This window comes from Narcine bancroftii, chromosome 2, assembly GCF_036971445.1.
Source record: "Narcine bancroftii isolate sNarBan1 chromosome 2, sNarBan1.hap1, whole genome shotgun sequence".
Classification (NCBI taxonomy): Eukaryota; Metazoa; Chordata; class Chondrichthyes; order Torpediniformes; family Narcinidae; genus Narcine; species Narcine bancroftii.
In genome coordinates this window covers 158681832-158695189 of record NC_091470.1, presented here as the reverse complement: position 1 = coordinate 158695189, position 13358 = coordinate 158681832, and the positions used below count along the sequence as shown (strand labels likewise).

The following is a 13358-nucleotide window of genomic DNA, read 5'->3' as shown; positions in this document are numbered from 1 at the left end:
GGGTGAAATCTTCATTCGTTCATATGTAAACACAGTAGCACCAGCTTCAGTAAAAGAAACCATGCTCTTCACATCCCTTAACGTACAACACTGGAAATACAGTCAATACAGAATATGGGCAAGTTAACAGTTACCATTAGCTTTATTGGTTGCAGTCCTCTTGCTTTTCTTTGGGTTGTCAGTGTGTTTGGAAGTGCAGTTTGTCGCTTTTTGATCTGGCACCAAATATTTTTTCTCCAGCAGCTTTTGCACCTTGACACCTTGGAGATGAAAAGGGAGCAAAATAAATTGAAAACAAAATGGCACATACAAAGAAATTAAACTCGGCCCCACCACCTAGTGGGCACAAGCATCATTACTAGACATTCATTAGTGATTTTTATAAATGACCTGTATGAAGAAGCAGAAGGATGGGTCAGTAAGTTGCAGATGACGTGAAGTTTGGAGGAGTGGTGGATGGAACTGAAGGTTGTCGAAGGTAACAAGAGGATTTAGACAGAATGCAGAGTTGGGCAGAAAAGTAGCAGATGGTTTTCAATCTGGATAGTAAGGTGATGCATTTTGGAAGAACCAGAAGGCTGAGTGCGGTGTTAATGGTCGGTTACTTAAGAGTGTGGATGAACAGAGGGATTGGTCACCACACAGATTGAAAGGATAGTTAAGAAGGCCTATGGGATGCTGCAATTCATTAATAGGGGGTTTGAATTCAAGAGAGGTCATGTTGCAACTCTACAAATCTCTGGTGAGACCAAACAGAGTATTGTGTTCCATTCTGGTCACCTCATTATAGTGGCCTGGATTGGGAAACAAGTCTTATGAGGCAAGGTTAGCAGAGCTGGGACTTTTCACTTTGGAGATTAGAAGGATGGAGATGTAGCGGCAGCTACACTGCTACTGAAAAAACACACAACCAGATGCATTGAGCTCAGTGAGCAGAACTGATTTATTGCAAGCTGCCGGGCTTGGCTTATACTCCCAGCCTGGACCTGGCTGAGAACCGTGCTGGGGGGTGCTGACGTCCCCCAGCGTGAGCTTCTAAGACCTGTGCTAAGAAGAAGGGGAAACCCCCGATGGTGCCATTTTGGCCGGCTTCCCCACCGTGTGGATTAGAACCGGGACCGGTTCGCCTGCCTAGTGGTGTGCCACCACACAGCACCCCCCCCCCCCCCCCCCCAGAACTGGTGCCAATGTCCTTTTTAGCTGGGCAGCCTCTCTTTTTGGGCTGGGCCACAATCACTAGTTCGGTGGGGTCGAGGTGCGCTGGCTTCAGCCTGTCCACAGTAAACAGTTCCCGCCTGCTGCCGGCGGATATCCAGCGTGAACGAAGACCCTGAACTCTGGACAACTTTGTATGGCCCCTCGTAAGATCTCTGCAGAGGTGCCACAGGCAGGCCCTGCCGAAAAACATGCTCTGCGAAAAGCAGCTTGCTGGGGACGTGAGATGGCCATGTGCCGAGTTTCGGCGGTGGTGGGGGTGCGAAGGAGTCCAAGCGGGCCAGAAGGTGGGGAAGCAGCTCATGCAGTGACCGCTGGGGGTTGTGAGGCACGTTGATGAACTCATCAGGAAGCGCCAGCGGTGCGCCTTAGACCAACTCAACTGATGATGCCTGCAGATCCTCTTTGGGCTTGGAGCAGATGCACAGGAGCACCCAAGGCAGTTCGTCCACCCAGTTGGAACCGGTGAAGTGGGCCATAAGTGCCGTCTTAAAGTGCAGACGTTTGACCAGCCCATTGGCCTGTGGGTAATAGGCTGTGGTGCAGTGTAGCTCGATCCCCAACCTATTGGCGAGCTGTGCCCAGAGCGCAGAGGTGAACTGGGTGCCCCAATCGCTGGTGAGGTGATTCGGAACGCCGAACCGAGTGACCCAAATGTGCAACAGCACTCGGGAGCAGGAGTCCGTGGAGGTGTCCGGGATCGGGATCGCCGCGGGCCAACGAGGGTTGCAGTCCACCATCGTGAACAGATAATGGTTGCCCCGGGAAATGGGTAAGGGCCCGACTATGTCCACATGAATGTGGCTGAACCAATCCCGGATGTGCTCGACCTCTTGCACGGGTGCCCTGGTGTGCCTGTGTACCATGGACATTTGGCAAAGGGTGCATGTTCTGGCACAGCCTGCGATCTGCTTCTGCAGCCCATGCCAGATGAACCGCTCTGCCACCATCTGGACTGTGGACCTGATGGACGGGTGCGAAAGGTCGTGAATGTGATGGAAGACTTGCCTGCGCCGCTGCTGGGGAGCCCATGGAGACATCGCACATGACGGTGCTTCCACTGCTCAGAGTCGGGAGGTCTCAGAACCGCAGGCCCACGATGGCAATCCTGAAGACTCGTGTCTCCTCGTCGGACTTCTGGTCCCGGGCGAGCTGGTCAAAATCGAGGCCTGGCATCAGCGTGCAGATGGCCGGTCGTGAGAGTGCATCGGCGACCACGTTGACCTTCCCCGCCTTGCGCCAAATGTCGGTGGTAAACTCTGACCAGCGGTCCTTCGCCATCGCGAGTGCCTGGGTGAGGGGTTTGTAGTCAGTGAAGATGGTAAAAGTCCTCCCCTCCAAGAAATAGCGGAAATGCCGCACCACCAGGTACATGCCCAGTAACTCACGATCAAAAGTGCTATACTTGCGCTCTGGTGGGCAGAGAACCCGGCTGAAGAATGCCAACGGCTTCCATTGTCCATTCACCTGCTGCTCCAGGACACCATCAATAGCTGTGGCAGAGGCATCAACGGAGAGCGCCAGATCCAGGTTGGTGGGGAAGCATGGTAGCCTTTTGTGAGGGCATCTTTGGTGGCCTTGAACACACTGCAGGCCTCTGGGGTCCAGGTGAGTGATTTGTGCTTGGCTGCAATGAGGGCGAATAGCAGCTGCATGATGCGCACAGCTCCCGAGATGAATTGGTTGTAGAAGTTGACCATACCCACGAAATCCTGCAACCCCTTGAGATTGTTCAAACGTGGGAACTCCTTGATAGCAGCGACCTTCGTAGTGGTGGTTGTGGCTCCCTTGGCCGTGATGGTATGGCCCAGGAACTGCATGGACTCTTTCCCAAACTGGCACTTGGCTGGGTCACAGTCAAGTTAGCCAGCTGGAAGAAGAGGATGAATAGGTGGGCCTTGTGTTGCACCCGATCCTTTCTGGCAACAAGGATGTCATCTAAGTAAATGAAGACGAAATCTAGGACCCTGCCTACTAGTCCATGAGGCGCTGGAAGGTCTGAGTGGCGTTCTTGAGCCCAAACAGCATGTGAAGGAATTCAAACAAGCTGAAGGGGGTGATGATGGCCATCTTGGGTATGTCCTCAGGGTGCACCGGGATTTGGTGATACCCTCGCACCAGGTCAACCTTGGAGAAAACCCTCGCACCATGCAGGTTTTCCGTAAAGTCCTGTATGTGAGGGATGGGGTAACAGTCAGGAACTGTTGCCTCATTGAGCCGTTGATAGTCTCCGCAGGGGCTCCAGCCGCTGGAGGCTTTCGGGACAAGGTGGAGCAGCAAGGCCCATGGGCTGTCGGACCACCGAATGATCCCCAGCTCCATCAGATGCAAAAACTCCTCCTTCACCACCTGGAGCTTGTCAGGCGGGAGCCGGCGTGCCTTGGTGTGAACCGGTGGGCCCTGGGTGGGGATATGGTGGAACACCCCGTGGCGTGGCGAGGCAACGGAGAACTGTGGCTTGAGGAGGGTTGGATACTCATTCAGGATGTGCTGATCGTGGCCATCTGCCGCTGCTCTGTGCGGGAAGCGTCGAGGCGAACGGCCTGGAAAGTACGGGCATCCACCAGGCACCTACCCTGAATGTCCACCAGAAGCCCATGGGTGTGGAGGAAGTCAGCACCCAGGATGGCGGTCGGAAGGGACGAGACGGTGAACCTCCACGAGAATTTTCATTGGCCGATCTGGAAGTGGACTATCTTGTCTCCATACGTCCGGATCTCGGTTGCGTTGGCCACACGGAGGGGATGTCCTAGAGGTCGGTTCCTGGACTCGATGGCCATAGCCGGGATGATACTGATCTGGGCCCCAGTGTCGACAAGGAATCGCTGGCCGCTGACCGAGTCCCGCAGGTAGAGGAGGCTGTGTCCTTGGCCAGCCGCCGCAGCCATTAACAGTAGCTGGCCTGCTCGTTTCCCTGGAACGAGCAGAGCTGACGACACTTCCGAGCCTTGGCTCCCCAGCGCTGGTGGTAGAAGCAGAAGCCTGGAGCAGATGCTATGCCCTTGGTTATGCTCTTGGTGGCCCCTGCAGGAGCCAGATGCTCTATTGCAGCGTTAGAGGCGGGCTTGGCATGGTCATGCTTGTGCCTCATGACCTGCTGGACCGCCGAGCCCTCCGGAAATTGCTCGAGCCATAGCTCTTGGGCCTTCTGAGCGACCTTCCTCGGGTCGGTAAAGCTCTCTTGGGTCAGTAACGGCTGGATGTCCTCAGGCAGATGGTTGAGGAAAATGCGCTCGAAGAGTGAGCAGTTGGTGTGATCACCCATGAGCGCGAGCATCTCGTCCAGGGCGTCGAGGTGCAGCATCCGAGCAGCACGCTGGTGCCTGGATAGTCCGAGGGATCTGGTGAGCACTCACTTGATGGTCTCATATTTGTCTTCGGTGGGTGGGTGCTGAACAAGGTGCAGCACACGTTTGGCGGTGGCCTAGTCCAGGGCAGCGACCACATGGTAGAATTTGGTCATGTCAGATGAAATCTGGTGAAGGTGAAACTGAGCCTCCGCATGACCGAATTAGGTCTCCGACTCCTGAACCCAGAATTCAGGGAGGTTGACAGCAATAGCACTGATCCCAGGTTCGCTCATGATGGGTTCAAAGACTTTTGAACCAGTTAGGGTCACCAATTGTAGTGGCAGCTACACTGCTACTTAAAAACACACACAACCAGATGGGTTGAGCTCAGTGAGCAGAACTGATTTATTGCAGGCTGCTGGGCTGGACTTGTACTCCCAGCCCGAGCCTGGCTGAGAACTGCGCTGGGGGGCGCTGATGTCACCCGGGCATCACATGGTCCTCCAGCGCAGGCTTCTGAGCCCTGTGCTGAGAAGAAAGGGAAACCCCCAATGGCGCCATTTTGGCTGGCTGCCCCGCCGTGTGGAGTACAAGCGAGGCCGGTTCGCCTGCCTAGTAGTGTGCCGCCACAGAGACTTGATAGATTATAAGATAGATATGGTGAACAGCCAGCATCTGCTTCCTAGGGCAGGATCAGCATACAGCAGGTGACATATGTACAAAGTTGAGGGGAGACATCAGGAGTGTTTTTTTTTTATAAACACAGAGAGTTGTGGGTGCCTGGAATCCCTTGTTGGGGATGGCGGTGGAAGCTGAAATATTGGGGACATTTAAGAGACTTATACAGAAACATGGATGAAACAAAAATAGAGGTCTAAGGGGTAGGGAGGGTTTTTTTTTAAGAATATATTGACATTGATGGCCAAAGGGCCTGTACTGTGCTGTATTGTTCTGGCTTGTGTCCCTGCTTTCTGAAGCGTTAGAAGTTATTTAACTGAACCAATTAATGCTGCATAGAGTCAGACAGCGTGGAAACAGGTTCCTCAGCCCAACTTGCCCATACCAACCAAAATGTCCCATCCACAGTAGTCCTGTTTGCCTGCATTTGACTCAAGGAACTCAGCAGGTCTTGCAGTGTTCATAGGAGGTAAAGATTTATAACTGACATTTTGAGCCTGAACCCTTCTCTGGTTATATATGGACGCTGCGAGTCCAGCTGAGTTCCTGCAGCATTTCGCTGTTTTTACTACAATCACCCCACATCCCTCCACACCAATCCTATGTATCCGTCGAAATGTTTCTTAAAACATTGCAACAGTACCTGCCTCAACTACCTCCTCTGGTAGCAAAGGCAGAGGCATTCGGAATAAAACAAATAATTAATTTATTGGATGTCAGAAACTTTTCTGAAGTCTTTTAGGTTACAAAATCCAATGACTCTGGATCCTCAATCAAATGCCCAAATTAAATTTGTATGCTTTACATACAAAGATCTATAGAAATTTTATCTTACCTGATAAAAAGGAAATGAGGTTTCATTCCACCTTCATGTAACCATCACACCGCACCAATTTTTATTTACATGGCAAGACCATCCTTTGTATAAGCATTATCAAACAAAAGGAAATATTGATGTCAGGCTACACCGAGATATCAGGGCAGATATCAATGGATAGATTTCAGGGGTAGTTTTATGGAACAGTTTAAAGGAAGAAAGTTAATGCATAGCTTACAATGGTGGAACAATAAAATGTAGATTTGTTCAAAGGTTCAGCCTTGGGGGAGTGCAAAGCATTATACATCTTGAGCAGGTAAGAAAGATGGGGTGGGGAAGACAGCAGTCGGGGTGGGGGTAGAGGAATAAGACCACAAGGATCAGAATTTTAAAATTAAATCTCTAAAGGAACCGTAGTTTAGCAAACAGAAGAGTAATGGGTTAACAGGACATGCACCAGGCTTTTGGATAGCCTCAATTGTATGGAGAGTGGAATAATGGAAGCTAGCTAGGAGGGTTTTGCAGTTTTCAAATCTCATATAGGCATGGATGAGGTTTAAAGTAGCAGATGAGCTTGAGCCAAGGTGATATTACAGAGGACCAACCAGAACAATCCCCTGACAACTTTTCTAGGTCCATCCATATCACCAAATCAGCTGTTAACAGACAATTAATAGCCTGTGTGGACAAGGGTGCTGAGGGATGTGTATTCTATAAACTTGCAAATTCTTATCATAGCCTTCATTCATGACCACACGCTCTGTAAACGTTGTGGGACAACTACTGATTAGATAAATGCACTGGAGATTGAACATTTTTCATTTCATATCTTTAGTTTAATCTGTATTTAAAAAAATTGAATGTGACAAAACAAAGCTGAAGTAAATGTCGACAGATAAACAGAAATTTCTATTTACATGACTTTCAGCTGGTAAGGATCACTTGAACATTTTTAATAAATGAAAAAATATTTTCTCTATTATTTCTACACCTTTTCAAAGTCTGATGGTGCATGGTGAAAATGTACAGTAAAATCCCCATTATTCAGCACTTACGGGAATCACAGTTGCTGAGAATGTGAATTTTCCAGTTGACTAATGCCTAACTAATACACCTCCATTAAGAATACACCATTTAAAAAGACAAAAGACAGTACAAAATGTAAAATAATTTGAAAATAATTATTATCCCATAAGTTTAAAAATTTAAATTTGAACCTCAGTCACTGGTGCTGTAAGAGTGTGCGCTAACCGTGCCACCATCATAATCAATCTCCTCTCCCCCAGATAAAGCCTTACTAATATATGTAATACTAATAATCTCATTAAGCAGGGAGAGGGAAACACTTTGGGAGAGATCCCCCAGTGGTGAGCAGCATCGGCCAGCATTTTATCCTGCATGCCACCACTTCCTTCCAATGCAACTTTATTGAAGCTCTGTTCAAACAGCTGCTGCGGGCAGGCATGACTGTGGCGCTAGGCTGGCTGAATGTTTGTTCTCGCTGCAAGTGTCCTGGTCAGGCCCTTGGCGCACCTTTCTCACGCTGACAACTCGACCCATCACCTTGCAAGTGGTGACAGTGGAAAGAAGCCATGTATATTGAGGGGCATTGCTAGTTCAGCAGAACAAACCTGCACATGTCGAGTAAAGTCAATACCAATCCAAAATCATTTTTACATTTCATATTCTCTTTCTGTTTCCCAAACATTGAGTGAAGTTCCACAGATGCAAGGAATATCATATCTTTGCATCAGAATACCAGCAGAATATTTAACTGACAGACATCCAAACTCAGCACAATTCCATGCCTTCCTCAATGACCGTTCATACATCGATCACTGATCAGTTGCAGGAATTCTAACTCCTTTTTCTGCACTCAGCGTGGGCATCCTCAAGTGGATATTGACAACAATGACTAAAACCTCCATCCTCTCAGCTGATATCAGCATGTGTGTCAAAGACCTGGAAATCTACCTGCCTCAGTAGGCAGTTCCAATTGGTGGTACTTTCACTGTGGAGTGTGGAGTGATTGAATACTTCATTTTAAAAAAAATGTGGGGGAAGTTGCAGTTGTTGTGGGAAGGTTCCCTTCCCCCTCCCCTCAGACACGTGAAGTTTACTAAGCTGTTTGAGAGCTTTTCTGCTATTACCCATAAGATTAACAATCACCCTCCCGCAATAATCAGGAAACAGGAACTCCAGAAAGACTCATTTTCCACAATATTTGATGTGCCAATAAACCAATCAGTGAGAGAATGATAGGTTTACAGTTTTGCTGCCAGCAATGTTACCCCTCCTTCTAAATCCCTACAAGTAGCAAATAAAAAGCAAGTTGAAATAGTCAAGGCTACTAAGTCAACGAGTCTCCATCACGATCCAGATTCATTTCCTAATCAGCAGTGTCTTACTAATAATCTGAAGATTGAATGTCAGATAATTTTGATCTCCTCTGTGCACGGAGTTGATGTTCTCTGATCCCTCCTCTGCGACTTCTGCGTGAGAAATCCTGTAAAATGGTACGAAAACACTGATTAAACTCCCTCCATGACTGAAGCTGGATTTCAACTTCTCAGACACCTGATTGGCTGAACTGCCATTTTTAATGGGTCTGCCTGGATATTACTTCTCAGCCTTTCATCCTGTTTAATCTCTATGGAAACTTTAAAATACTAAGCATTACCAAACCTGGAAAAGAACCAACACCAGGAAGGAGGATCAGACAAAATAAATGTACTTCAATGAGCAAACTCTTCAAACTTGGCCAGCTAGAAGGACAAGGACAGGAAGGGCATTGGAAAACCACAGCTTGGAAATTGCCCTCCTAGCCACACACCATATTGACTTGGAACTATATTTCTGTACCCCACATCCCCTGAATGAATAAAACACACAGGTAGATTGATATAGGATTAGAACAATAGGTGGTTGAAGGTTGGTGTGGACTCAATATTTGAATGCAGTATCAATTAGTGATGTATGCACATATATGGGTGGATGCAAACTAGAAGGAAGCAGGTGCGAATGAGGCAAGGATGAACACGGAGGAGTGTGCCTCTATCTTGTGTCAACTGTGTGCTGTTAATGCTACTTTATTTGTAACTATATTTAGGTGTGTTGGTGCTGCACAATTGTTCAGCAAAAGGAGGTGTAAGGTACTCCTTCCATCTGATAGGCTACAGGTGAGGATGGGAGGGCTACTGGTGCTGAGCAAGGTGTACCTGTTTAGCCTCCCAATCAGGGTTATGTGAAGCCATGGATTGCAGTTAGTGGATGGTTTTTAATAGCAGATTCTACAAATTGGTATTTAATGGTTGTAAAACTAAAAACGCTGGACAGATGAATCTGCTGATCAACAGCCAGGGTTACACGTCCATTGCAACTGAAGAAGGCAACGGGAAACCACTTCAGTATTTTTCCCTTGTATAATGATGAACTTATCAACAACTACGGTCTCAGCTCAAAGATGGAGCCTTCAGCGAAGAAGAACAGGGGAGCCAACAACTCCAATTCGAAGGGTCAGAGATTGTGATGGATGGAGAGACATGATTGTCCATGGTGAATGGCAAGGCACCTGAATGATAATGAGATTTAGATTAAGATTGCTGAAAACACACAACTGTTATAAGACTGAGAGCGATACAGAAATATTGTAACAACAACTTGTAAAAAATTATTTTAAGAAGATAAGGCAGGGTCCATAATAAGCAAATTCTTTCATGAGAACGACTGTATGCTTTGCTGCATTCCAAAGATTAGCCTGACCCAGTCACCCTTGGTGCGACATACTCACCAGTTCTCTGCAGAACTCCATCATTGATCCTGCTTGGATCAGGCACCACATTTCTCCAAAAAGGGATAACAGCACATGGACCACATCCATCCACCTGCCCACTGTCAAAGTCAGCACCAGTAGCCCTCCCATCCTCACAGCTACCGTCTGGTAAGTCGTCTGCTCACTTGCATTCTCCCTCTGCTCTTCTGAAACAATATGAAGTAATTGTTTACATTGACATCAACTAACCACATACACAAGCCTCTCGCTTGAACTTATTCAGTGTGAGAGAAAGCTGGGGGAACAGAGCTACAATTCATTTTTAAAAAAGTATTGTGTTGATAATAGAAAAAATACAAATAAAACATAGGTATAAGTGGAGAGCTTATGTTAAGAATGCTTAGAATCTGATATGAAGAACAGTTTGCACTTCAGATCTTCAAATATAAAAAGGGACGGAGAAACAATGTCACGGACATGAAGTAAGTAGCGCTGCTGCTCCATAGCTTTAGAGAGCCTGGTTTGGTCTTGTCTGCGTGGAGTTTACATGCTGTCCCTGTGATTATGAAAGTTTCCCCAAGGGCTCCAGTTTCACGGCCTCCCCAGCATCTCAAAGATGTGGGTTGACTGGCAAGGAGCCATATAGCGCCATATGCAGAAGGCCTCAGTATAAACTGGGGCAACAGTTCAAACTGACAGGATTCCCTGGTCATAAGAGTAAAGTCGAGCAGTTTTCAGAAGTTGCTCTGACATACCCCTCCTTCTAGAAGGAACCACAGAGGATCTATAACTGCTGGCTACCAGTCTGATTGTAACCCTCTTTTACACCTGACCATAGACCAATGTTGACAATATCAATTTCGAGGGTGGATTTCACCAATTAATCCTCAACCCTCTGTTGCAATTTCCACCAAAATCACTGAGGAGTTATCAAGATCAGAACTTTGTTTTGTTTTCTTCTCTTTAATCTTAGGATACCAAAGTCCACAAGATTGCTGTGATTTGGAACAATTGACAACATTCCCTATGGCTTATACAGCTCCCCAAGTGATACATTAACCAATTTATTAAGAGTAGTTGGGAGTGTAGATGGGGGTGTTGCTGGAGAATAGTTCTCTCTTACACTTCAGAGCAACTGAATGAAATGGATTGCTCTGCTTTGCGCCACTATCTAGTTATCCTCACCTTGCATGTAAATCACCAGCAACGTGTAACAGATGGTCAGTGGTGTCCAGAACCTTAGTGCCTCTGAGGTAGTGATGAAGTCTTTGTTGATGAGAAAGATGGCTGCCACATCTGCCACGATGAACACAACTTTCAAGGCATTGCACAGCAGCTTGGGAATGTTATACCAGTTGGTCAGGAAGAAGATGCATATCCCACAGTACCGTTCCTTGCTGTGTAATTCATACATGAGGCTGATGTGCTTGGAGAGTTTCCACATGTACCACATAATGAGGCCAGCCAGAGCAGTGCTCAGTCCCAGGCTTAATGTGGAGTGAGGAGCTCCTTCATTCAGGTAGCTGAGGCTAGCAGTCATACCACACCCCAGAGAGAACTGGCACAGGAAGAAGATCTGTTTATTGGGCTTGGGCTGAAAAACAAAGTTCGGTCACATCCTCTTCACATCCATCAACCAGGCTGATAAACAGCAAATTGATGATGCGTTAATAAAATAAATCCTCATCCCTGAAACTCAATAGTTGATTACGGCTGTTCCCGAATGCCACTCTGCACTCATTTACCTCCTCAAAGTAGCCTGTGATCATCCAGACTGATGTTTCCATACTCATTATCTTTTCATCCACAAAGGCTCCCCTCAAACGTGTAAGAAAAAAATATTTAGGAACAAAAACCCACATAATAAAGACATACTGGAAACACTCAGCAGGTCAGGCAGTATCTGTGGTGAAATAAAGAGTTAATCTTTCAGGTCTTGGACTGTCATCAGAACCAGGAAAGAGTATAAGAGAGGAGATGTCACATTGCAGCTACACAAAACGTTGGTCAGTTTGCACTTGGAGCTTTGTGCGCCACTCTGGTCATCACATCACAGAAAGGAGGTAAAAGAAATAGAGAGGGCAGAAGAGACTTGCCAGGATGTTGGCTGGGATGAAGGGCTTTATATAGAAGGACAGATTGGATAGGCTAGGTTTATTCTCACTGGAACATATGAGACTGGGGGTTACCTTACAAGAGGCATAGTAAAAAATGTGGCTTCCCCACTACCATCATCAACTCAGCCCTTACCCGCATCTCCTCCATTTCACGCACATCTTCCTTGGCTCTCTTTGCCCCTAGACGCAACAAGGACAGGATTCCTCTTGTCTCACCTATCACCCCACCAGCTTCCACAACCAACATATTGTCCTCTGCAATTTCAATCACCTACAACATGACCACATCTTCCCCTCTCCACCTTCTGCAGGGACCACTCCCTCCATGATTCTCTCATCCCTTCCCACCTATTGCACCCTTGGCATCTTTCCCCATAACCGCAGGAGTTACTTGACTTGGACCCACGCCTCCTCCCTCACCACCATTCAGGGACCCAAACAGCCCTTCTAAGTGAAGCAACTCTTTACTTGTGGATTTGCAGGGTTCATCTACTGTATCTAGTGTGGCCTTCCCTACATCAGGGAGTCTGGATGCAAACTGGGAGATCGCTTTGTTGGGCACCTTCACTCAGACTGCAGCAATGATGGGATCTCCCAGCGGCCAACCATTTCAATTCAGCGCCCCACTCCCATGCCAACATGCCAGTCCATGGCTTCATGCACCATGGCTACCTGTAAATTGGAGCAGCAACACCCAATATTCTGTCTGGTCACTCTCCAAACATAAACTTCAACCTCTGGTTTCCATTAGGCTACTCCCCTGTCTTCCTCCCTTCCCCAACCCTCTGTCTCTTTTCTTCCAGCTCTCTACCCCCTTTCCTCTCTATTGAGAGAGCCATCCCCTCCCCCAATCATTTCCTAGCTTTTTCCTCGTGCCCTCCCTCCCATATGACCTCTCATCCTGTGGTCCTATTCTTCTCCCCTTGCCTCTTCCCCTTCCATTTTGCAGATCTCATCTGCATCTTTGCTCATACCCAAAATGTTGGTTATGTGCAATTAAACCAAATAGCTTAGGAGTAAGGAAAGGGAAACAAGGGTTTCTGTTCCTGACTGCAGCTCATGACATTTTCCGGAAAAGAGGCAAAGTGCCATTCTCTCTACCCCAACTCCTTGCACAAGGGAATAGCTCAACACTCATAGGATCGTAAAAAAAACCACTGAACAAGGATAAGAGAGGCTAGATGGGAAACTTTTACAAGGAGAAAGATAGCAAGGGAATTATAAGAAAGGAGTCAATTCAAACATGGGATTCAAATATGAAACCTCAAACTGAGAAATGAAACTTGAACCTGGAAGGCTGCTCATTACTAATACCTCCATTGAAAACCACCTCCAATTCCCTTTCTCCACAGCCCTACCTACAACCAAAGAGATGCTGCCAAACATCGAAGGTGAGATTCAAAGTAACAACCAGCATCTCGCAGCCTTCCATTCCAGTGCCAATATTATTGGATCCATTAACCTGAAAG

At 47.3% G+C, this 13358-nt stretch overlaps 1 protein-coding gene across 5 annotated transcripts in view; it reads right to left on the bottom strand.

Moving 5' to 3' along the window:
• Positions 1 to 13358, bottom strand: part of tmem82 (transmembrane protein 82) — a 39336-nt gene that overhangs the window by 13841 nt on the left and 12137 nt on the right. For 2 of the 5 annotated variants that reach the window (XM_069918894.1, XM_069918890.1), the window contains exons 4-6: positions 10958 to 11366; positions 9791 to 9978; positions 6815 to 8506 (exon numbers count right to left, since the gene is read on the bottom strand). In XM_069918894.1, coding sequence (XP_069774995.1) covers positions 8408 to 8506; positions 9791 to 9978; positions 10958 to 11366 — 696 coding nt within the window. In that variant the 3' untranslated portion in view covers positions 6815 to 8407. Of the gene's footprint in view, positions 1 to 134; positions 261 to 6814; positions 9572 to 9790; positions 9979 to 10957; positions 11367 to 13358 lie in introns of those variants that run through there. The other 3 variants (XR_011351807.1, XM_069918892.1, XM_069918891.1) reach the window with 3 other exon arrangements.